At 40.5% G+C, this 25774-nt stretch overlaps 1 protein-coding gene across 1 annotated transcript in view; it reads left to right on the forward strand.

Annotated features, from left to right (window-relative positions):
• The first annotated feature begins 310 nt into the window (after positions 1 to 310).
• The window catches only part of Fcrl3 (Fc receptor like 3), a 32876-nt gene continuing 7412 nt past the window's right edge, over positions 311 to 25774 (forward strand). Inside the window, exons 1-10 of the mRNA XM_047556562.1 lie at positions 311 to 345; positions 11081 to 11175; positions 11955 to 11975; positions 13208 to 13450; positions 13871 to 14131; positions 14350 to 14634; positions 15433 to 15717; positions 16086 to 16364; positions 18770 to 19048; positions 19454 to 19567. Coding sequence (XP_047412518.1) covers positions 11115 to 11175; positions 11955 to 11975; positions 13208 to 13450; positions 13871 to 14131; positions 14350 to 14634; positions 15433 to 15717; positions 16086 to 16364; positions 18770 to 19048; positions 19454 to 19567 — 1828 coding nt within the window. The 5' untranslated portion in view covers positions 311 to 345; positions 11081 to 11114. The remainder of the gene's footprint in view (positions 346 to 11080; positions 11176 to 11954; positions 11976 to 13207; positions 13451 to 13870; positions 14132 to 14349; positions 14635 to 15432; positions 15718 to 16085; positions 16365 to 18769; positions 19049 to 19453; positions 19568 to 25774) is intronic.

Raw genomic sequence — 25774 nt, forward strand, 5'->3', positions numbered from 1 at the left:
TGTCCATGCGCGGCATATTAGATAGCCAATCCTAGAGCCTGGCGTCAACACGTCATAAGTCTCCAAGGAACTAGTAGGCAAGCAACCTTTATGGATACTTCCTTATTTTGGTACCCAGTGCCTTTTGGCTCATTGCCAGGCGCCATCTTGACCAAGACGGCCCTCAACATTTAGCAATTACTATTTCTGCAGACTGTAACAGAGATCCATTCACCTATGAAAAAAAGTCACTGAATTCTTTGTTTAACTTCAACAAAATGCCAGTCAGTTGATGCCTGTTGGCTTAGAACCCTTGAACTTAAATACGACTACGAGACATCTCCCAGTTCAAGCTTAATATTCACAGTAAGTGTTTACTGCTTTGGAGTTGGGCAGTAACCCCTTATTTGTGCCTTTCCTCTCCATTGAATCAAAGTCTGTTTATTCTCACTTCCTCTTCCAGTGAAGTGCATCTGACACCTTGAAGTATGAGCTCAGTAAGCGATCTCTTAAATAATAAAGCATCTGTACCCTTGAGTAAGAGGAGGGGCTACGGTTGGTCTGGGATTGCATTGTTCTCATTAGCCAGCTTCCTGGGGAATATTTTCACCTTGCCCCACTTTTGTTTCAGCTGGAAAATATATCTTAGCCCATTTCTGAAATGAAAATGCAGTGTAAGTTTCTGAAGATTGTTCCATAAAGGGTCCAGTGAGGCCCAATCCTTCCCAGTGCTGATACAGGCAATTCCCTTTTGAATTGGATTTATCAGCCACATTCCTGTACAGTATATGAGCTGGACCTGCATGCCCATCTAAAGTAACTATACAGTCTTAAAGTCTCTCAGTAATTCTTTAAATATTTTCTACCCTTGAACCTAGAGAACACTTCAGGAATTCAAGAGTGCTTCCTCTAGTTTGCTCCTTGGGACTGAATGCAGGGTGTATTGGCATCAGATCTGCTATTTTGCTGCTGCCATTATTCTTCCTCCCACACACCACTTTACAACCCAGATTGTTAGCCCACGAACCTCCTAGCCAGTGAAATTCCACTACTTAATAGCTCCCCCGCCATTTTCTCTCTCTCTCCTCCTCGCTTTCACTCTCTCTCTCTCTCTCTCTCTCCCTTGCTCTTGCTCTTGCACGCGCTGTCTCTCACTTTCTCTCTCTCTCTCTCTCACCCTGTGGGCAGACACTCTGCCTGTCCGCTTAATAAAATCTCTTGCGTGAGTTCCCATGTCTGGAGTGGTTTCTGGGTGCTTTCAGGGTGGATTTGGGGTGACCAATATAGGGATTCTTCCAAGGCTCTGCCACTGTGACTTAAAACAGACAAGTTCTTTTCTCTTCCTCTCTCCCTAATCTCTTCTCCCTAATCTCAGGGGAAACAAGTTTACCTTTCTTCCCCATCCTAGGCAGAGTTCTTGAGCACACACTCACCACAAGAATGAAGTCATTTAGATTTTGGGAATGTCACTAAAAGATCTCAGAAATGACTATCTACCAAATTAATGAGTGAATTACAACTCCAGACAGAGAACACATGGAATGTAGCCTTTAAATCACCTCCTTAAAACCCCCTGCAACCCTTAGAGGCAGAATCACCGCTTTTCTTTCCTTTTTCTCAAAACCATATCCCTGTTATTGGATTGGCATCAGGGACAAGGACCAAGCTTTCGGTAACAGCCCTAGTAATTTTTAAAGATATCTTTGTTGGTGTTTTGTATCAAACAAAGAATCTTACAGCTAAAAATATGATCATAGTCATTAGAGAAACAGACTGAAATAGGGCCCCTCTAAAATTGAGAGCAACTTCCTCTTGCTCAGAGTAAAGGCAGCAGGGCTGTCCCCACCCTGGCCTGGGGAATGCCAGGGAAGCCCAGGGCAGGTGTCTGCAGGCCAGGCTAGTCCAGTCTAACTAAATCTGCATATGTGTATTCCCTGTCTTTTGTACTGTTTTTACTGTCGTTTCTTTTTAGAAGGTTTTCTCACTCAGAGCCTCTCAAGATAAAAATTTGAAACAAAAGTTTCTTCTATTTTCCCTTTGAATGGCTTTGAATAAAACCTACTTTCCAATTTGCAATGCCACCGGTAATGTAAAAGTGTGCCGTTTTCCCCACATCCACACCAACATCTATTATTGTTTGTGTTCTTGATAATAGCCATTCTAACTGGAGTAAGATGAAATCTTAGAGTTGTTTCAATTTGCATTTCTCTAATTACTAGAGATGTTGAACACTTTTTCATATATTTATTAATCGCCTTTATGTCTTCTTCTGTAAAGTGTCTGTCCAGTTCCTTGGCCCATTTATTGATTGGGTTCTTTGTATTTTTGGTGTAAAGTTTTGTAAATCTTTATAAATTTTGAGGATAAGTTCTCTATCTGAAGTGCATGTGGAAAAGATTTTCTCCCACTCTGTAGGCTCTCTCTTCACGTTATTAATTGTATCTGTAAGCTCAGGGGCATGGTTAACAGCCAAATAAAATTGGACAGAAAGTGGCCGAAGCAAGCTTTATTGGAATTTGACTGGGGCGAAATTCCCAGCCCCCTGGGGTACAGGTCAGGTAGGGAACAGGAGAAAATCGCACGAGGTCCTGGCTGCCCAGGGTTTTTATAGGCCAGAATGGGCAGGGGTCCTGCTGAGTGACCCAGTGGAGTTAAGGGTGAGTGGAGTTTTCCTGTCCGCTTGATTAGTCACCATTTGGCACGCTGCCCTTTGTCTCAGTTGCTCTGCTCTCCTTTCTATAGCCGCTCAATTCTGACCTAACAGTATCCTTTGCTGAGATAAAGTTTTTCAGTTTGAGTCCATCCCATTGGTGCAACCACTCTGGAAAACAGTGTGGAGAATCCTCAGAACACTTGGAATGGGCCCACCTTTTGACCCAGCTATCCCACTCCTCAGTTTGTACTCCAAGGACTTAAAATCAGCATACTACAGTGACGAAGCCACATCAATGTTTATAGCAGCTCAATTCACAATAACTAGATTGTGGAACCAAACTAGATGCCCTTCAACAGATGAATGGATAAAGAAACTGTGGTATATATGCACAATAGAATATTATTCAACCATAAAGAAGAATAATATTATGGCATTTGCAAATAAATGGATGGAATTGGGAAATATTATGCTAAGTGAAATAAGCCAATCCCCAAAAACCAAAGGATGAATGTTTTCCCTGATAAGTGGATGATGATATATAATGGGAATGGGATAATGATAAGAATGGAGGAACTTTAGATCATTTAGAAGGAAATGAGAGGGAGGGGGGTATGAAAAGTGGTGGAATGGGACAGACATCATTGCCCTATGTACATGTATGATTACACGAATGGTATGAATCTACATAGTGTACAACCATAGAAACAAAATGATGTACCCCATTTGTGTACAATGAACCACAATGCAGGCTGTAAAAAAATTGAAAATAAATAATTTTTTTAAAAAAAAACCTATTTTCCTACCAATTTGAATCTAAATATCAGCAGTGTAGTCGAGCCTCTTCCCTTGGGTGGTAATAGTGCCACTTAGTAACACTAGTGCCTATAAAAGCTGTAGAGATTTCTACTTTTGCTAAAAAAAACTATCTGCCCCAGCTTCCACTGCCTAGGAAAAGTGACGCAGGCTACCGTGGGCTTTTGTTGAGCCACCACACAGCCCCCAAATTTCTGTTATTGCAAGGCAACGGTTGAAGCCATTCATGTGCCAAGTGCCCAGAGGTAAACCTTACCTTACCTGTCCCTGCTTACTAAGGCTTTCCCAGCCTTCTAGAGACCCCTATTATTACCAGATTACTAGGTCTTAATGACAGGTAACAGATGTGAGTGGTGGGAACATGAGGTTAAGAGAACAATTCTATAAGCTGTGCTGACCTCCACATGCTTTCTTTTAAAAAGCAATTTATCCCCAGCCCTGCCTGACTTAGGTCAATAGGATATGCTGCATTCTGCAGCAAACAACTGTTATCTGCAGGAGAAACACAGGCCCAAAAGGCTCCTCTGTGCCAATAAGGGGAAAACCAGTTACACTAAAGTGGGGGAATTCTGTGACATTTACACAGACCAGATTCCAAAACTCAGGGAAATAGGATAATTAGGAGCAAAGTTCTGTAACCATAAGATCTGTAAGAACAAGTTCCAATTAAAACCACAGCATGGACCAAGTGACCCAGAGTTGCCTTGGGTCTTTACCATGTATGGGAGGACTTGGAAGTCTAATGCAATCCTGCTGTCAGTCAAAAGTCAAGAGGTGGACCTGGGTGGGATTCTCTGGAAACTTCCCTGGGATCCTCAATGAAACTAGAGGGCGGGAGGGGCACACTGTTCTTCTCTTTGAGAGTGATACCAGTGATGAGAATCAGGGCTGAGTCCAGTTCCCCATGGTGTGAAGCTTGAACACCCAAGAAATGCCAAGGCAAGAGCAAAAACTTTTATTTAAAGGATAGAACACAGAGAGAGAGAGAGAGAGAGAGAGAGAGAGAGAGAGAGAGAGAGACCTCCACAGAGACAGAAGATAGGGTCTGTTAGGGGCAGTTATGGTTCGGATAGCTCCCAGAAAAACGCTCCGCAGACACAGGTCTCACACGAGGAACTTTTATTTTATGCGGACGATTCACGTCCGCTCAGGGAAAAGGAAAGAGGAAAAGAAGAAAAGGAGAACATGGCGCATGGTTTCTTCTCAGATATTGGAATTTCGCAGGCTGGGAGGAACCAATCGCGGAGGAGAATTATTACAGACTGACTGATGGACCGATGACATATTAGAACGTAATGTGGGAGGCAGGAAGATTACGGCAACGTAAGCCGGAAATTCCTGTAACATGAGAGGCGGGAAGAACGCAGATTGACAGGTGGTTGGGAGGCCGGATTCCTTACAGGGTCCAAGTTGGAAGTTGGTGCCTGAGGAAGTGGGGGTGTACTACCCCTTTTATAGATTTTAGATTTCCTTTGTTCTTATGTCCCTCTTCTCCCCTTATCTTGCCTACATGACTAGTGACCAAAAGGTGAGCCAAATGGAGGAGTGATCCAAGAGCTAGAAGTCGCCCAGGGGTCCAGGCAGGAAGGGAGAGACCTAGGGGGCATTCATTAACAACACCTACAACTCCCTGCAAAGAGGAATAATCCCCAGGAGGCAGGTAACATTGGCAGCAGGTTGAGGAGGGGGAAGGGCTCTGGAGGTATTAGCATTTTATTTCCTTTCCTTTGAAACCAGCCCCCATCTTTCTTATCTGATCCAATCATTCATTACCTACACTGAAGGTCCTTTTGCCCCCTCCTATAAGGTGTCAGGCTAGCTCAGGTGCATTTAAGGGCCACGGAGTCAAGACCCCCAGACTCCGGGAGTTGGGTGGAAGCAGGCTTTTGGCGAGCAGCCTGCAAGCTCGTTTATTGCAGGAACAGATATACATTTTATAAGTTTCTTGCCCGATCACAATGTGCCACAGGGGATCAGACCACCAGGCTCCTATACAGATTCCCTTGGTAACACTAGGTCAACTTGGGGCAGTTGTTTACTTTCCTAGGTGGGAGAAGTGGAATGCTCCTCCCTGCAAGTTTACACACTTGAGACACTAATTGCTGCGAGTCAAGAACTAGGATTTCTCCCAACACCCTCCCACTCTTTCCCTTGAGAGTGTCCACTTTCGCCCCTTTTTCTAGCCTTTTTAATGAACTTATGCCTGCTACTCTGAGCAACATATCTACCATCTTTCTCTGATGATTGCAAGAACCAGTAACAGAATACCAGTATTCACTGACTGCCTTGGCTCTGCAGGGGATCTTTGCTCTGTAACATTGACTCTTGTGATCCAACAAAACAGATCCAGCCACTTGGCAAAAAACAACAACAACAACAACAACAACAAAAAACAGAAAAGGCAATGGTGAAAAGCATGAAAGGAACTTTAATCAGCGTAGCTACACCAGAAAGACAAAGAAACCCACATCCTTAGCCCTGTCTTCAAGGAACTTTTATAGAAGGGAATGAGAGCAAGGATTGGGAGTTTGCACAGTTGGAGGTATTCCAAGCTGCCAAAGCAGGTGATCTTAATCAGGTGTGTTCTGTTCATCATAAGAATAGTCACTGGCCTATTTTATGAATAAATTCACCATAAATTGATACCACCCTTTAAGGTCACAAGTCCATGGGCCCTACAGCTGCAAGTCTCTTGCATAGGCTTAATAGTTAAGTTCAAAAAAAGTTGGACCAGTATCTGTCTCTTCAATCTAGAAAATGCCTGGTCCCACCAATGACATTTTCTTATAAATTATTGCTCCCATTTATTTGTTCCTTTGGTTTTATTTCTCTCACTTCCAAATCCATACCCAATTATTTATATCTCTGAGAATTTTCTCTCCTCTCTACACTTTCCCCCAGTGCAGGGGAAGACCCATGTAGGGGGAAGGTCCTGCTCACAGACCCTTCTATCAGCAGACTTGTAGCCAAGGGAAGATGGAGCTGATTTGACCATGCCCCATGTGTTTCCCTCAGATTTAAAAGTCAGATAAAGCATTTTGCTTCTGTCAGGGTGGAGTGAAGTAAGGAGGAGGATTGGAGCAGAGTTGGAACTTCCATGTACACATGAAAGAAACCAGTATCCCTTCAGCACATATCATTCATTACATTTATTCATAAAATGAAGTGATTCTATTCAGTTATGGTTACCAGATTTAACAAATAAAAAATATGGGACTTCCAGTTACATTTGAGTTTCAGATGAACAATGACAATTAATATTGTATGGGATATAATTATAGTAAAATTATTATTTTTAATCTGAAATTCAAATTTAATAGGTACCCTGTATTTTATTTGGCAATCCTATATGAAGTGTCAGGCACTCTACTAGGTGCTGGGATTGTAATGTGACCACTATACATGGTCCCTGTGTTAGGGGTCAGATAGATTAGGATGATGGGAACATGTAGTTAAGAGAATAACTCTATAAAATGGGCCCAGTGTGTTGACCCCCACATGCTTTCTTTTCCAAGAAGCAATTTACCTACAAACCTGCCTATCCTAAATGGACAGGATATGTTACATTCCTTAGCAAACTACCTGTTATCTGCAGGAGAAATGTCCAAGATAATGTCAATGGAGGAAATTAGGACCAGATCCTGAAACTCAGGGAGATAAGAATAATTCCTCTTATCAACAACATCTGTAAATATATGGTTAAGAATCCAATTAGAACCCATCAGCATGGGCCAAGGTAACCTAGAGTTGACATGGTAATGGGTACTTGAAAGTCTGATGTCAATCAAAAGTCAAAAGGTGGACTTGGACAGGACTCTCTGGAAAATTTTCTGGGATCCCCAATAAAACCAGAACACAGAATAGGCACAAGGCCTATCTCCTCTCTGAGAGGACCCACTCTCCCCCTTCAGAGTATCCTCTTTCCTTTTTCCTATCCCTTCAATAAACTCATGCCTATTACTCTGAGCAACATGTTTGAAATCTTTCTGACTTGGTTGCAACAATAGGGGTTTGAAGGGCATGTCTTCATGTTGCCTGGGTTTCTTGGAAGGCCCCATCTCTATAACACCTGCCTTACTGAAAGAAGGATAGAAAATGCAATACTTTTGGCCCCAGATGTACAATAAGATTTAAAAAGTTGCTTTCTGAACATCTCTTTCCAAACACAAGAAACAACTACTATTAGAAATTCTCAACATCCTCACTTTGGACCTCTCTCTTGCTCGGCCCACTCCTCTCTACCTTTCTGAGTGCTACTTCCACCTTCACGTTCAATAAATCTGTACTTTATCTGTTACTTCTGTGTGTCTCCCTCAATTCTTTGTTCAAGACACCAAGGACCTGGACTTGGACTGGACATCCCAATGGAAAAAAAAATATTTACACTCCTGAAGGACAAGAAATTACCCTTCACCATGATAAACTCTATAGTAAAGAAATCAGTGCTATTGATGGACAGGAGAGGAAAATACAGTCCAAATTCAAGAGGCCAGAAGTGACGCCCACACTGCATAATTAGCAGTTTGAAAGGATCCTTTGCTATAAATGAACTGGGTACAATTTTAGGAAACAGTTTAATAATTCCAATGAATAAATGCAACCAATACATCTCCAGAGTATTGGAGAAATCTTCAATCAGAAGTGAGTAAGGAAATAAATACATCAATCTTTTTCTATGGTCTTCCTGCTCTTTATTTTTGGTCAGCCATTCATTCATTCAGCTCGTGCTTATTGACAAATTAGTACAAATTTCTACAAGTGTTCAACAAGGCACTGAAACACAAACCAGACTCACTTCCAGCCCTGGTGATCCTACAGTCTAATGACAAATAGACATCACATAAGTACATATAGAAAGACAATATTCAATAAGTGCTATGGAAGTGATGCCGAAACCTCAGTCCTTGTCCTCAGTGCTAATCTGATGACAAGGACAAGGCTTTGAGAAAAAGAAAAAAGAAGTCTAATCGCTTTGCTAGCAAAGGAGAAAGGCAACAGATTCGGTTGCACAAGCTGCCACCTTAACGGCTAGGGGGAGCAGAGGGCTTTAAAAGGGGGATTACAGAGCTGCTTTCCAGATATTATCATACCTCTAATTAACGTTCATCTTTATCCTTAAGAGCTGTTTTCTCATTTTCCACATCCAGAGTGTCTGTTCAGGTGAGCAGTACATGGAAGGGCAGATCATCCCTCTTAGGATAGAAAGGATGTTCATCTTGTTTTCCCCTCAGGTAGGGAGGGGAAGAAGGGAAGAAGAAAGGAGGAGTGTCAGTTTTATAATAAGCTCCCAGTGGTGGAACAGCAAGGTTACACCCAAACATAAAGTGAACCCTGTTACATGAAAGGGACCCTCTTATGGGGGAGGTGGGTGATGAAGTGCTACTTCGTTTAGAGAGAGAACCTCTTCACAACTCTTTACAATACATGCTCTGGGGTGACCTCCCTGAAAACAGGTCATTTGCTCTGAGATCATCTTTCACTTCTAATGCAAAGATCTCCTTGAGTGGTCATAACTTGCTGTCTAGGCAGTTATATTGCTGAGAAAGGTCATCTCTATGTCTACATCATGCATTCCAACAGGGGCAATATCATCCTCAAGGGGCAAATGTTGGTTCTTGGGAAGGTGAAGAAAACAAAAACCCTACTTTTTTTTTTTAATGTATAAAACACACCTATACATACACCACATAAACAGATGTACACATCTGTGGCATTCAAATTTCACGGAAGGGCTGGGGATATAGCTCAGTTGGTAGAGTGCTTGCCTTGTAAGCACAAGGCCCTGGGTTCAATCCCCAGCACTGCAAAAAAAAAAAAAAAAAAAGAAAAGGAAAAAAAATTCATGGAGGAAGGGGGTAGCTAGTTTAAAAAAAAAAAAAAAAGAAAGAAAAGAAAAGAAAAAGAAAAAAAAAAAAAAGGCTCCTTAGGGATTGATAATGAAAAAAAGGCTGAGCAACACTGGTCTCGAGTTCTAGATCGTCCTTTTCAGCAGATCATCAAAAAATACCATAATATCCTGACTGTCAAGAAAGAACTGTGAACTAGGAGAGGCACAAGGGATCCCATGGTGGATAAGACAAACATCAGGCCCTTAAATGTTAGTGGGGGCCAGTGTGGGAGGGGTAATTTCAGGGGCTCAGGAAGCTGAGGCAGGGGAATCCTGAGTTCAAAGCCAGCCTCAGCAACTTAGCGAGGCACTAAGCAACTCAGTGAGACCTTGTGTATTAGTCAGGGTTCTCTATAGGAACAGTATCAACAGAAAGTATGATTTTAAAAAGGGGATTTATTAGATTGGTTTACATAGCCCGGAGCTGGATAGTCCACAATGGCTGGAGAGCTGGAAGAACCAGTAGCTACGCAGTCCAAGAGGCAGAAGCCCCAGAACAAGAAGGATCAACAGTGCTACCCTAGTCTGAGACCAAGGCTTCTGGAAGCTACCTGGAGAATCACTGGCAGAGTCTACTTTGGAAGAGTGAAGAAGCGAGAGTCTGATATCCTCAAACAATGGAAGCAGCAATCAAGAACCCATTCAAGAAGAACTGAGCTTGCATCTGCATCTGCTTTCTTGTTCTTCCAACTTTTATTCCATCTTGTTGGGTGGTGCTGCCCACACTCAGGGAGGGTCTCCACTTCAGTCACTATCTCACATTCCAGTCATTCCTAGGCACATTTACCCTCATTTACACACCCAGAGGTCTCTTAATCATGGGCATCTCTTAATCCAATGAAGTTGACAATTCAAATTAACCATTACACTCTGACACTAAATAAAATACAAAATAGGACTGTGGATGTGGCTCAGTAGTTAAGTGCCTCTGAGTTCAATCCCTGGTACAAAAAAAAAAAGAGTTAATGGGAGAGAAGACACAAATGCCAACAAGAACATGGAGAAATTAGTTACCAGTTGTGATTTTAAAAAAAAATAGTCCACAGGGTTTGAAACAGAAAATAAGTGGGTGGGATCTGTTTGAATACAAGGGGAAAGGATAGCCTTTCTCAGAAGGGGCTTGCCTTTAAAAACAGGGCTTCCAATTTGTATGCTTGTTCATTTATCTCTTAGTTTGCACAGTTCTGGGCACAATTTAGAGGCAGCTCCCTTTTGCTCACCTGCAAATTTCTACTATTTTCCCATTCAAAAGCTCCATAACAACTTATGTGAAAGCAAAAAATGTTTTTACAACTGCTCTGACACCTAGACTATGTGACTCATGCCACAAAACACAGCAGAACACTGCACTGGTCATGCGCGTCCGTGCTTGATCTATGTTAGGAGCCTCATGTAGAACCAGAAGCTGTATGAATTTGAGGAAATGCTGGTGGGGGTGCAGGCATTGTTTCCATTTGAGAAATGAACAAGTTATTTGAATATAAACAAATGTATAGCTTGGCATTTTTAGGGACCCCAGGACAGCTTTGGAGATATTTTTTTCTGAAAGACCTAAACTATTGGAAGATGGCCCTCAACTTATGAAAATGCGCAGCTACAGGGGTTGAGATACAGACATCATTTAGGAGGGCTGCCATGTTCATATTTTAAAATCCAGGGTAAGATGTGACACTTTGTTCTTCTACTTCCTCTTTTCTAATTTCCACTTGTCATATCTGAATATTGCCTCCTGTCTTCGTTGTCAGATGGGAAATAAGCCTGCCTTCTGGTGAGACAGACATGCCCTGTCTGCAGCCAGGCCTGGTTCCCATGCTTCTGTGGCTATTGCTGCTGATCCTGGGTGAGTAGCTGGGCTGGGATAGGACAGTAGCTTCAGTTCCTAAAGTCAGAAAGGGGAGTTTCTGTCTCTTCTTCTACATGGGGTTCAGAGACAGATAGCAAGAGACAGGAAATGAGTAGGTCTGGGTTCCCAAAACAACCATAAACTGCAAATACAACCATCAGAAGAAGCCAAGTATTTTGCCCTTGGTTTCACATCACTGTTAATTTTTTTTTCATCCCAGAGGAAATTTGGATTTTTATTTCTGCCAATCCACTATGCTAAATTCCTTCTTTATACAACTCCGAACTAAATAATTTTTTGATAAACAGTAACTTTCCAAACCTGGGTGAGTGAGGGAAGGTCTACTAAGAAACATGACCTCCTTCTCCATATTTTAAGCCAAAATTCAACCAGAGATTTTAAAAGTAGAAGGAATAATGGGAAGCCCAAGAAATGAGGGGAGGATAAACCATTTTTCCATATCCTTCCCTGTGTGTGCACTGTGAGTTCCAGCTAGAGAAGAGAGGAAAGGAATGAAGTATGCAGTTGCCACACATGCGGGAGCAGAGAAGAGCCATGGTCGTGGACACAAACCACTACATTTGTAAAGTAAATCATAGACTAATTTTTTTCACTGTTGTTTAGGAACTTTGGGTGGTATAGAATGGGTGCCAAGAAATGGGAGGAAAGAAACAGTTGTGCAGTTAGGTGTTGGGAAAACTTAGAGTATCTGATTGAAAAAAATTTGAGAAACGTCATTCTATGCTAATAATCTTTGCATCTGGGTTCCCTCACAGCTCCTGGAAGAGAACAAGCAAGTAAGTTTCCCTTCTTTCTGTTCCTCCCAAGTTCTGACCATTGATCCCCTCAGTCACCATGGTCTATTCCAACACTTTCAAATGAGGAGATCAGGGAGATGCCAACATCAGTGATGTGGCTGCACTGTGGTCATGATGGTCAAGTCACCATGTTGGCCCAAATAGCCCCAAACTTCTCGGTCTCTAGCTCATCCCACATCACCAGAATGCCTTGGTGTAGAGAGGGAGGAAACATTAGCAGAAGGAAGGTCAGAGGCAGCAGGCAACTGTTCAGAGACTTTCAGCTTTATCTCCTCTACTCCTAAAGTCATTTGCCTCTGTATGTCCAAGTTAGCATTGCTACCAAAGGAAATAGAAATAGCTTTTGTACACAGAGGAAAATGCCACAGTAAAACCCTTGTATGTTTCTGAAAGGAGCTCATGCCACCATCATGCCTCAGCTTCTGGGCCCATAAGTCAGCTGCAATTCTAAACATAAGCCTGATTTCTTGAGCAGGCTTAATTCAAATTCTTAATTTGAATTCTTAATTCAAATTCTTTATATCTCTTAGTTATTGACTGTGTCCAACTTAGATGGAGAGTACAGTTGCCTTCCCTATAGATTCTCCAACTAAGCAAAGTTTAAAAATAATGAAAGTAGAGAAAGAATCTTCTTCGTTAAATGTTTAAAGTCAAGCAGGAAGTGATTTTTTGGAATCTAGAAACTGCTTCTGAACATCCCACTTCTACCTTCATCCTGACAAGAATGAATAAAACAAAAGTATCTCAGAGTCTCCCTACCTTCTGAGGACTTTGCAGTGTTAGCACAATGACAAATCCTTTTTTTTTTTTGGACTGGGAATTGAATCCACTTTACCACTGAGCTACATCCTCAGCCCTTTTTATTTTGAGACAGGATTTCCCTAAGTTGTCCAGGCTGGCTTTCAACTGGTAATCTTCCTGTCTCAGCCTACCAAGTTGCTGGAATTACAGGAATATCCCACCACACCTGGCACAAACTTTCCTAAACTTTTCTCAGCCCCTACCAAGATGCATCTCCTATGATATCCCCTTGCCCAAGTCCAGGGTAAGCAAAGAATGAGGAAGAATAGATTCCATCATGGGCATTTTTTGAAGTTGTCTCTGTTCCATTTCCAGTCCCAGTCCCAGGAAAACCCCCAGCTGCAAAGCTGATCCCTCCCCTGTCCTATACCCACCCCTCACTAACCTGCCTTCATCTATTTCCTGTTTAGAAGTACCACCAAAAGCTGCACTTCTGCTCAATCCTCCATGGTCCACAGTCTTCAAAGGAGAAACGATGACTCTCACGTGTGTGAATTACCATTGGGCATCCCAGGGGGACACATTTTGGTATTGTGACGAGGAATTTTTAAAAATAACATCTAAAAAGATAACAATTAAAACATCTGGTTATTACCAATGCAAGACCCAAGGATCCTCCCTCAGTGACCCTGTACATGTGGAATTTTCATCTGGTGAGAAAAAAGAGGAGTCTCTAAAATCAAGCCACATGGGGAGTACAGGTGGAGCTGCAAACAGGCGTGGGCATGTGTGATATGCTGGACCCAGTGGAGAGAGTAAGGGGCTAGGGCAGCAGCAAAGTGTTGTATTGTCCATCTCCTCATTCAAAGAGGCCACCAGGCAAAAAGAAACCCAGGCCTGAGTTATGATAAGGGATAAAATTTCTCTTTTCTTTAAAGACAGGTTTTCTCAATGCCATTTTCTGGAAATTAGTTCCCTCTTCTAGAATAAGAAAGAATCTAGTATTGAATATGTGGAAATGTTGGTGGAGGACATGTGCAGGAGTGTACAGGGTCATTGCTCTTTTCTCGTGGGTAGAAATGAGAGTGAAGAAGTGACAGGGAAGTATTGAATGTATTCTCTGCTCTTTGCAGACTGGCTGATCCTCCAGGCGCCACACCCTATCTTTGAAGGAGATAATATAGTTCTGAGATGCCAAGGAAAGGAAAAGGACATATCTAAAAAGACTTACTACAAAGATGGAAAACAACTTCATGATGGTGATAACTTAGACTTCATTAGACTAAATTCAGTCTCCAGAGATGATGGCAAATATCATTGTACTGCTTCTATGGATTCTTTTTGGAATTTTTTCAGTGAAAAAATTTCAAAACCCCTAAGGATCCAAGTTCAAGGTAGTGGTTGAACACCTGTGGGTTTAGATTTTGGCAATTAAGCTGTGAGGATGAAGGGAGGGTGTTTATCAATAGGATTGCATGAAGAATATCTTATAGCCCAGTCATGGGAGGAAGATAGTCCCCAATTCATGGTTTTCTATTTCCTGATGGTTGGTGCTGAGAACACAAGTATATTTGTGCCCCAATTCCCTAAGGATTGTGTTTGTTCTCTCTAGAACTCTTTACACATCCTGTGCTGATAGCCAGTCCCTCCCACCCCACTGAGGGAAGCCCATTGACCCTGACCTGTGAGACCCAGCTCCCTTTTCAGAAGTCACATGTCCAGCTCCAATTCTGCTTCTTCAGAGATGACCATACCCTGGGGTCAGGCTGGAGCAGCTCCCCAGAGCTCCAGGTCCCCACCATGTGGAGAGAAGACGAAGGGTTCTACTGGTGTGAGGCAAAGGCAGTGACTCACAACATCGCAAAAAGGAGCCTGACATCCCATATACGTGTGCAGAGTAAGTGTCAAAGGGGGCTACACTTCCAGAATCAGATCTGGAGAGAGGAGAACAGATGGTGACATCTCCTGCCCCCGGAATGGTTGATGTAGAGAGGAGGCTCCAGCTATTCTGGTATCTTTTCCTCTTTAGACTCAGTATTGGACTAACTTCCCTGGAACATTCTTTTCCATCTCAGCCAGGTAATGGTAATTATTGATGAGTTACTGGGTGCCCAATCCTGTGAGGGTTACAGAGATATAAAGGATAGGTTCTCTCATGAGTCAACAGACAACTAGAAGCACCATTGACCATATGCTGTCTCTGAAGGTCCCTATAGTGTTTCCATTAGTCAACCTAACCTCACACCAAAATAATCAGAAAAGGGGAAGATGAATATGGACTGGAATAGTCATGGGGGCATGGAAGTGAGACTGGAGAACTCTTGAAGGATAGGAAGTGTTTCGGTTATGAGAAAAGTCACTTTGGGATAGAGATAACATCCCCAGTATTCTATGGTCTTTTAGCATATCAAAGGTTCCTTAGAGTTAAGTGTTCATAAAATGTGACTGAAAACAACATCAGGTTTAAGCAGATCATGGGCATGGTGCCTACCTTACCCAAGGATAGGAGCTCTTGTGAGAGTGGGGAAGGATATTGATCCTTTATAAATATACACAATTAATTTCTTATTTCCTACTTTGGACCCAGTCCTATTGCATCTACTGCTACTGGCCTATTCATGGCAGCACCAGATTTTTCCTTGACTCTGAAGTTCCTGCTATCAAAACCCTCACTTGTTGTCTTGTGTCCTCCCAGGAGTCCCTGTATCTGATGTGAATCTAGAAATCCAGCCTCCAGGGGGACAGCTGATTGAAGGAGAAAATCTTGTCCTCATCTGTTCAGTTGCCAAGGGCACAGGAACTGTCACATTCTCCTGGCACAAAGAAGGTGCAAAAAGTCTGGGCAGAAAAACCCAACATTCCCTGTTGGCGGAGCTGCAGGTGCCTGCTGTGAAGGAGCAGGATACTGGGAGGTACTACTGTGCGGCTGACAACAATCATGTCCCCATCCTCAGCAGGCGGATTATAGTCACTGTGAGAAGTGAGTTCCTGATTCCTTTCAATCACCCTTGTTTTGCAAGCCAGAGTTGAAGTTCTTCATCAGCCATGAAGATCTTTTTGAAGGAGGCAAATGAACAAGGCAAAGATGCAAAAAACTACCCACCCAATTACATACATGGCCAAATTAATTGAAGATGCTTTGCTCCCTGGGGAGAGGACTTTGTGATGATGAAGATAAAATTATCCAGGGTTACTTTTCTGGGTTTTAGGACAATGTTCCTGATCATGAGATTAGAAAGTGCAGTCAGTGGGGAACAGAAATGACCAAGGGATGTATCTTTAAGCTCCTTGAGTGGAGTTATACATCTGTTGCAGCATCAAAATCTGACAGCCCTTTGTCTCCCTCAGGTCCTGTATCCCAACCTGTCCTTACCCTCAGGGCTCCCAAGACCCAGGTTGTGGTGGGGGACATGGTGGAACTTCACTGTGAGACCCTGAGGGGATCTCCCCCAATCCTGTACCGGTTTTATCGTGAGGATGTCACCCTGGGGAACACCTCAGCTCCCTCTGGAGGAGGAGCATCCTTCAACCTCTCCCTGACTGCAGATCATTCTGGAAACTATTTCTGTGAGGCTGACAATGGCCTGGGGGCCCAGCGTAGTCACGGAGTGAGTCTCTACATCATAGGTAAGCAGATTATGCCACAGTAATCAGACTGTGTCCTCTACAAACAGAACTCTGTTGGGTTATTTGCTGGTGTGACATCCTAGAGTATCCCCTACTTTTTCTACTTCCATCTGGGAGTTTTGAGATTCTTGTGATTACACACTCCTTTATTTTCTCTGTAAGTGCCTACAATTGCCATATTCCCCACCTGCCTCCTAGAAGAAACTCAAAGATCTTCCAAAATACCAGATACGTAAGCTGCAGCAATTACTGACAAAGAAACCTGAATTCTTTCTGAATTCCTTTGTCCAGGAACAGTGACAAGATCATTGACCAGATCATTCCCTACCATGATTTTCTTCCTGCCTCATGCACTCATAATCCTTATTTTGCTTCCTGGTCACAGGACAAAGTACTTTTAAGAAGAGTCTTTTACAAATTATATTCTTGATGGCCACAGATCTTCATAGAAAAACATGTGACCCATTTATACATTTGACCTCTCTTTTTAGAACTTTGCCACAAAAATGACTGAATAATTTCATGATGTTGATCATTCCTCAATCTCATTACAAAGAATTATAAAGATTTTAGTATTTAAGTTAAAATAATCAGTAAAAGCACTCAAGCATCAACTAAATGGGCAATACATTCCTGTATACTGAAAGAAAACTAATAGGTGAAGGTATTGCTGACTACCTGCCCATTCCACAGGAGCACTTGCCTTCACAGGGACTCTTGTACTGTCCCAATATAAGATGTGACACATAGACTGAACCAGAGAACTAATGTGAATATTAATAAAACTGAATGTCTCAAGCTCAAAACTATCCCATTGGGGTGTATTGCATCCCTCCCCCTGGAGACCACTGAACTTGATAACCGTGGTGTCTCTCAGCCCTAGAATTCCCTGATTTTAGAGGAATGTGCATATGGAACCAGAAGTTGAGGAACTCCTATGGAAGGCATGCAATGGAAGTACCTAGAACTCGGTTCCTGGAACACAGAAACCTAGAGATGTGGGTAGAAAGGCACACTGAGATGCACAAAGTACTGTATAAAGACTTACTCTGAGGCCCTCAGCACCCTGCATTTTATATTTCAGAGGATGTACAAAAGACCAAACTCAAACCATCTGTTTAGATTTAGCAGGAACCCTACCCTTCTAATTCAAGGACTTGGCATCTCTACTTGGATGAGATAGCAGAAGCCATCTTTCCTGCAGCCAGTGGTGGCTCATTTTTCAGGTCTGATCATTGTCATTCAATGAGTAGTCCCACATTCACACTCCCTCCCCTTTAGTCAGTCTCTAATGTAAAGCAGAGCCTCTCTTGCCAATGAAGCACATAGCTTTAATCTAAAGCACTGCAAACAGACCGTCTCATTTAAGTTTCTTCACTGCTTTGCAGAACCAGAAATCTTATGGTTCATATTCCACATGAATGGCTTTTCTATACTTATTTGCTGTCCTATTTCTATAGTCATCGATGAAAATGGAATTATTGTTGCTATTACTGCATCTGGATATTTTTGTGCCAGTCTGGATCAATTAATTCAGTTGCCAATTATTGGGCAACTACTGAATGTCGAGCAAAGTTCCAGCAACTACAAATATGGCACAGAAAGATAAATTCCTGTTCTTATGGAGCTTATATTCTATTGAGGTCATCTGATATATGACAATGATAGATGAATGGATGGAGGGATAGAGGGATGGATGGATGAATAGATAGATGGATGATGAATGAATGATGGATGGATGAATGTTAGACAGCACTAAATAGTAAGTTGGAAAATGAAGTCAGGTAACTAGGTAGAGAATAATGAGGTCCTAATTTAGATAAATGTGGAAGCCTTATTCTTCGAGCTTAGATTCAGCAATAGAAATGACCCTTGATTTTAGTTATTTCTGTTAATAATGATAGCTTACATTCATTGAGCACTTCACATACATGATTGTTACTATAAAAGCTTGAGATGTAATTTATAATTAGCTCCTTTTTAGAAAGGAATAAACTGAGACTTAGAGAATTTAAAATTTTTAAAAATCAAGATTACAGCCAAGCACACCTACCATCCCAGCAACTCCAGAGGCTGAGGCAGTATAATTGCAAGTTGGAGGCCAGTCTCAGCAACTTAGCAAGGCCCTGAGCAACTTAGCAAGACCCTGTTTCAAAATAAAAAATAAAAGGACTGGGGATGTAGCTCAGTGGTAAAGCATCCCTGGATTAAATTCCCAGTACCAAAATAAATAAAATAAAAATCAAGATTACAGAACTAACAAAGGGCAGAGACAGGATTCAAACCCATGTTTTTCTGAATCCAGTTTCATGTTCCTACTATGAACTATACTGTATATTCTTTTATTACATTTCTTATATACATACTTCTACAAAACTGTCAATGAACTATTTTTCCTCCCTCAGTCCCAGTGTCCCACCCTGTCCTCACATTCAGGGTTCCTAGGACCCAGGCTGTGGTTGGGGACATGGTGGAGCTTCACTGTGAGGCCCTGAGGGGGTCTCCCCCAATCCTCTACCAGTTTTATCATGAGGACGTCACCCTGGGGAACATCTCAGCCCCCTATGGAGGAGGAGCATCCTTCCACCTCTCCCTGACTGCAGAACATTCTGGAAACTACTCCTGTGAGGCTAACAATGGCCTGGGGGCCCAGCGTAGTGAAACGATGACACTCAACATCACAGGTGAGTAACTAGAGGCCATAGCAACAGTCAATAAAATATTTCTCCAGTAGACAGTACAAGGTCTTTCAATGGCAAAGTTTCTGAGCATGCCCACCAAGGCCTGAAGCTTCTTGAGACTGATGCTGATTTCATGTGGGGAGGGAAGGGGAATAAATCTTAATCTTAGATGCTGGTGACCACCTTAAATGTGTCATTGTTTTGAAAACTACAAATTATACTAAAGATAATTTAGTGGACAAATTATCTATGCCTGTAAAAATTGCCTTTATACTAAAGATAATTTTAATGGAGAAATCAGAAACTGGAAAATACCTGCCCTGATAGATCTCTGGCTCCACTTGCATGTTTTTTGTCTAGATCCAAAACTTTTGCCACTGAAACTCAAGTATATATCTTGCCTCTCAGGGAATTTCAGGAACAGAACTGTTCTGATGACCACAGGAGTCACTGGGGGGTTGCTTGTCATCCTTGTCTTTGCTGCTACTTGGCTGTATTGCATCAAGACCCAGAAGAAATCAGGTAGGTGTCTCTGTCTTATCCTTTAAGGCTGTAACTTTTGCCATTGCTACAATAATTTGGAGTTGGACAGGGCATCCTATAAAAGCCAAATATTCTTTTCTAGGTACTAGTCCCTCAGTTTTATAGGCAATAGTAACAAAAAAGGTAGGATAAAGATTTCAAAGAAATCTTTACCTCTTGTGTTTACTTTGAGACAAATTATGTATCAGAGCTTTACTTTCAATTAAAAATTAGAAAGTTAAGCATTTACTGTTCTACCTACATTCCAAAGCCTACTGAAAATATAAAGGACAAACAACCCTCCTCCATTTGTAACAAAAATAGGTAATCTTTGTTAAGTGCAAATCATAAACCAAGATGTATTTGAATAGCAGTCAACTATTATGAAATTTGGATTAAAATTAATAGAGAATAACTGAGAAGATATTAAAAATTCAATTGCTGATTATAGGTAGTATACATATATACAATTGCCTTTTGTGTGTTAATCTTACATTCTGTAACCTTGCCAAACTCACATCTTAGTTCTAGTATCTGTTTTGTAGATTTCATAAAATTTTCTATATAGGTGGCATGCTGTCTGCTCAGAAAGACAGTATCACTTTTTTCAGTCTTAACCTTTGCTTTTTCTTTCTTGATCACACTGGCTAGAAACTTTTGTGTAATATTGAATAGAGCTGGTCAGAACAGAATCCTTGTCTTGTCCCTGATCGTAGGATGAAGTATTCAGTTTCTCACAATTAAGTATTATGCCAGCTGTGGGGTTTTCACAGATGCACTTTATCTGGCTAAGCAAGTCCCTACGATTCCTAATTTGTTACAATTTTTACAGGCATAGACATTTTGTCAAGTGCCTTTTCTACATGGGTTAAGTTAACCCCATGATTTTCTTTTTCAGTCTATTAATAAGGTTAACTTTGAGTGTTCAAGTCATATTATATTTCTGGAGCCTTTAATCATGATTGTTGGATTTGATTTCCTAAAATTTTATTAAGAATGCTTGCATCTATGTTTATGAGGAATTGGTTGATAACTTTCTCTTCTTTTCTTGCCTTTATATGACTTGTCAAAATTATACCCACCTGGCTAACACTTTCAATATTCTCCATTCTTTTTTGTATATCTACATTTCCATCTGTTATCATTTTTTTATTGTAAACAAATGGGATACATGTTGTTTCTCTATTTGTACATGGAGTCAAGGCAAACCATTTGTGTAATCATAAATTTACATAGAGTAATGTTTGATTCATTCTGTTATTTTTTCCCTTCCCCAACACCCCTCCCACCCCTCTTTTCCCTCTATACAGTCCTTCCTTCCTCCATTCGTACCACCCTCCTTATCCCAAACCCTAAACCTAACCCTAACCCTAACACTAACCCCTCCCACTCCCCATTATATGTCCTCATCCACTTATCAGCAAGATCATTCGTCCTTTAGTTTTTGAGATTGGCTTATCTCACTTAACATGATATTCTCCAATTTCATCCATTTGCCTGCAAATGTCATAATTTTATCATTCTTCATAGCAGAGTAATATTCCATTGTATATATATGCCACAGTTTCTTTATCCATTCATCAACTGAAGGGCATCTAGGTTGGTTCCACGATTTGGCTATGGTGAACTGAGCAGCTATGAACATTGATGTGGCTGTATCTCTGTAGTATGCTGATTTTAAGTCCTTTGGGTATAGGCCAAGGAGTGGGATAGCTGGGTCAAATGGTGGTTCCATTCCAAGCTTTCTGAGGAATCTCCATACTGCTTTCCAGAGTGGCTGCACTAACTTGCAACCCCACCAGTAATGTATGAGTGTACCTTTTTCCCCACAACCTCGCCAACACCTATTGTTGCTTGAGTTCTTGATAATCACCATTCCAATTGGGGTGAGATGGAATCTTAGGGTAATTTTGATTTGCATTTCTCTTATTACTAGAGATGTTGAACATTTTTTGATATATCTGTTGATTGCTTATACATCTTCTTCTGTGAAGTGTGTGTTCATTTCTTTAGACCATTTGTTGATTGGATTATTTGTATTCTTGGTGTAGAGTTTTTTGAGTTTTTTATAGATTCTGGAAATTAGCGCTCTATCTGAAGTATGAGTGGCAAAGATATTCTCCCACTCTGTAGGCTCTCTCTTCACATTACTGATAGTTTCCTTTGCTGAGAGAAAGCTTTTTAGTTTGAATCTATCCCAGTTACTGATTCTTGCTTTTATTTCTTGTGCTATGGGAGTCCTGTTAAGGAAGTCTGATCCTAAGCCAACAAGTTGAAGATTTGGACTTACTTTTTCTTCTATAAGATGCAAGGTCTCTGGTCTGATTCCAATGTCCTTGATCCATTTTGAGTTGAGTTTTGTGCAGGGTGAGAGATAGGGGTTTAATTTCATTCTGTTGCATATGGTTTTCCAGTTTTCCCAGCACCATTTGTTGAAGAGGTCTCTTTTGTCCATTGCATATTTTTGGACCCTTTGTCTAGTATGAGAAAATTGTATTTATTTGGGTTTGTGTCCATGTCCTCTATTCTGTACCATTGATCTACCTGTCTATTTTGGTACCAATACCATGCCGTTTTTGTTACTATTGCTTTGTAATAGAATTGAAGATCTGGCATTGCAATACCCCCTGCTTCACTCTTTCTACTGAGGATTGCCTTAGCTATTCTGGGTTTTTTATTCTTCCAGATGAATTTCATAATTGCTTGGTCTATTTCTGTAAGGTACGTCATTGGGATTTTAATTGGAATTGCATTGAATCTGTATAGCACTTTTGGTAGTATGGCCATTTTGACAATATTAATTCTGCCTATCCAAGAACATGGGAGATCTTTCCATCTTCTAAGGTTTTCCTTAATTTCTTTCTTTAGTGTTCTGTAGTTCTCATTGTAGTGGTCTTTCACCTCTTTTGTGAGATTGATTCCCAAGTATTTTATTTTTTTTTGAGGCTATTGTGAATGGGGTAGTTTTCCTAACTTCTCTTTCTGAAGATTCATCACTTATGTATAAAAATGCATTGGATTTATGAGCATTGATCTTGTAACCTGCTACTTTACTGAATTCACTTATGAGTTCTAAAAGTTTTCTGGTGGAATTTCCAGGTTCCTCTAAATATATAATCATGTGATCAGCGAACAAGGATAGTTTGAGTTCTTCTTTTCCAATTTGTATCCCTTTAATTTCTTTGGTTTGTCTAATTGCTCTGGCTAGAGTCTCAAGGATGATGTTGAATAGAAGTGGTGAAAGAGGGCATCCCTGCCTTGTTCCAGTTTTTAGGGGGAATGCTTTCAGTTTTTCACCATTTAGAATGAAATTGGCCATGGGGTTAGCATAGATGGCCTTTACAATGTTAAGGAATGTTCCCATTACCCCAATTTTTTCTGGTGTTTTGAGTATGAAGGGATGCTGTATTTTATTGAATGCTTTTTCTGCATCTATTGAAATAATCATGTGATTCTTAACTTTAAGTCTGTTGATATGGTGAATGACATTTATTGATTTCCGGATGTTGAACCAACCTTGCATCCCTGGGATAAAAGCCACTTGATCGTGGTGCACTATCTTTTTAATATGTTTTTGTATGCGATTTGCTAAAATTTTGTTGAGAATTTTTGCGTCGATGTTTATTAAGGATATTGGTCTCAATTTTTTTTTCCTCGATGTGTCTCTGTCTGGTTTAGGTATCAGGGTGATATTGGCTTCATAGAATGAGTTTGTGAGGGTTCCCTCCTCTTCTATTTCATGGAATACTTTGAGGAGTATTGGAATGAGTTCTTCTTTAAAGGTTTTGTAGAACTGGGCTGAGAACCCATCTGGTCCCGGACTTTTCTTTGTTGGTAGGCTTTTGATGACCTCTTCTATTTCATTGTTTGACATTGATTTTTTTAAGTTGTGTATGTCCTTCTGGTTCAGTTTAGGTAATTCATATGTCTCTAGAAACTTGTTGATGCCTTCGAGGTTTTCTGTTTTGTTGGAGTATAGATTTTCAAAATAGCTTCTAATTACGTTTTGTATTTCACTAGTGTCTGTTGTGATATTTCCTTGTTCATTCCGAATTTTAGTAATTTGAGTTTTCTCCCTCTTTCTCTTTGTTAGTGTGGCTAAGGGTCTATCAATTTTGTTTATTTTTTCAAAGAAACAACTATTTATTTTGTTAATTTTTCTGATTGTTTCTTTTGTTTCAATTTTGTTGATTTCGGCTCTGATTTTAACTATTTCCTGTCTTCTACTACTTTTGGTATTGGTCTGCTCTTCTTTTTCTAGGGCTTTGAGCTGTAGTGTTAAGTCATTTATTTGTTGATTTCTACTTCTTTTATTGAATGAGCCCCATGAAATAAATCTTCCTCTAAGTACTGCTTTCATAGTGTCCCAGAGATTTTGATATGATGTGTCTTTGTTCTCGTTTACTTCTAAGAATTTTTTTATTTCCCTCCTGATGTCTTCTGTTATCCATTCATCATATAATAGTGTATTATTTAATCTCCAGGTATTGGAGAAGTTTCTGTTTTTTATTCTGTCATTTATTTCTAATTTCAATCCATTATGATCTGATAGAGTACAAGGTAGTATCTCTATCTTCTTGTATTTGCTAACAGTAGCTTTGTGGCATAAAATATGGTCTATTTTAGAGAAGGATCCATGTGCTGCTGAGAAGAAAGTGTATTTGTTCTTTGTTGGATGGTATATTCTATGTATGTCGGTTAAGTCTAAATTGTTGATTGTGTTATTGAGATCTATGGCTTCTTTATTCAATTTTTGTTTGGAAGATCTATCCAGTGGTGAGAGAGGTGTGTTAAAATCGCCTAGTATTATTGTGTTGTGGTCTGTTTGATTTCTGGAATCAAGAAGGATTTGTTTGACGTACATGGATGAGCCAATGTTCAGGGTATAGATATTTATGATTGTTATGTCTTACTGATTTATGCTTCCCTCAAGCACTATGTAATGTCCTTCTTTATCCCTTCAGACTAGTTTTGGCTTGAAGTCCACATTATCTGAAATGAGGATGGATACTCCAGCTTTTTTGCTGTGTCTGTGTGCATGGTATGTTTTTTCCCATCTTTTCACCTTTAGTCTATGGATATCTCTTTCTATGAGATGAATCTCTTGCAGGCAGCATATTGTGGGATTTTTCTTTTTAATCCAATCTGCCAGTTTTGTCTTTTGATTGATGAATTCAGGCCATTAACATTCAGGGTTATTATTGTGATATGATTTGTATTCTCAGTCATTCGACTCATTTTTGTTTTTTGACATGATTTGGTTTCTCCTTTATTTGGCTATTCCTTTAGGCTAGTTCCTCCCGTTGCTGATTTGCATCATTGTTTTTCATCTCTTCCTCATGGAATATTTTGCTGAGAATGTTCTGTAATGCTGGCTTTCTTTTTGTAAATTCCTTTTGCTTTTGTTTATCATGGAAGGATGTTTTTCGTTGTCAAATCTGAAAGTAAGTTTTGCTGGGTATAAGATTCTTGGTTGGCATTCATTTTCTTTCAGTGCTTGGTAAATGTTGTTCCAGTCCCTTCTAGCTTTTAGGGTCTGGATTGAAAAATCTGCTGATATTCTTATTGGTTTCCCCCTGAATGTAATTTGATTCTTTTCTCTCGTGGCCTTTAAAATTCTGTCTTTATTTTGTATGTTAGGTATTTTCATAATAATGTGCCTTGGTGTGGTCTGTTGTAATTTTGTATATTTGGAGTCCTATAAGCCTCTTGTACTTGGTTTTCCATTTCGTTCTTCAGATTTGGGAAATTTTCTGATATTATTTCATTGAATAGATTGTTCATTCCTTTGGTTTGTTTCTCTAAGCCTTCCTCAATCCCAATAATTCTTAAATTTGGCCTTTTTCATGATATCCCATAATTCTTGTAGATTCTGTTCATGATTTCTTACCATCTTCTCTGTTTGTTCAACTTTGTTTTCAAGATTAAATATTTTGTCTTCAATGTCTGAGGTTCTGTCTTCCATGTGTTCTATCCTATTGGTTATGCTTTCTATGGAGTTTTTAACTTGGTTTATTGTTTCCTTCATTTCAAGGATTTCTGTTTGTTTGTTTTTCAATATCTCTAACTCTTTATTGAAATGATCTTTTGCTTCCCGTATTTGCTCTTTTAACTGTTGATTGGTGCGATCATTTAATGCCTGCATTTGCTCTTTCATCTCCTCCTTCAATGCCTGCATTTGCTGTTTCATCTCCTCATCTGCCTCCC

Source organism: Sciurus carolinensis, chromosome 1, assembly GCF_902686445.1.
Source record: "Sciurus carolinensis chromosome 1, mSciCar1.2, whole genome shotgun sequence".
In the NCBI taxonomy this organism is placed as follows: domain Eukaryota; kingdom Metazoa; phylum Chordata; class Mammalia; order Rodentia; family Sciuridae; genus Sciurus; species Sciurus carolinensis.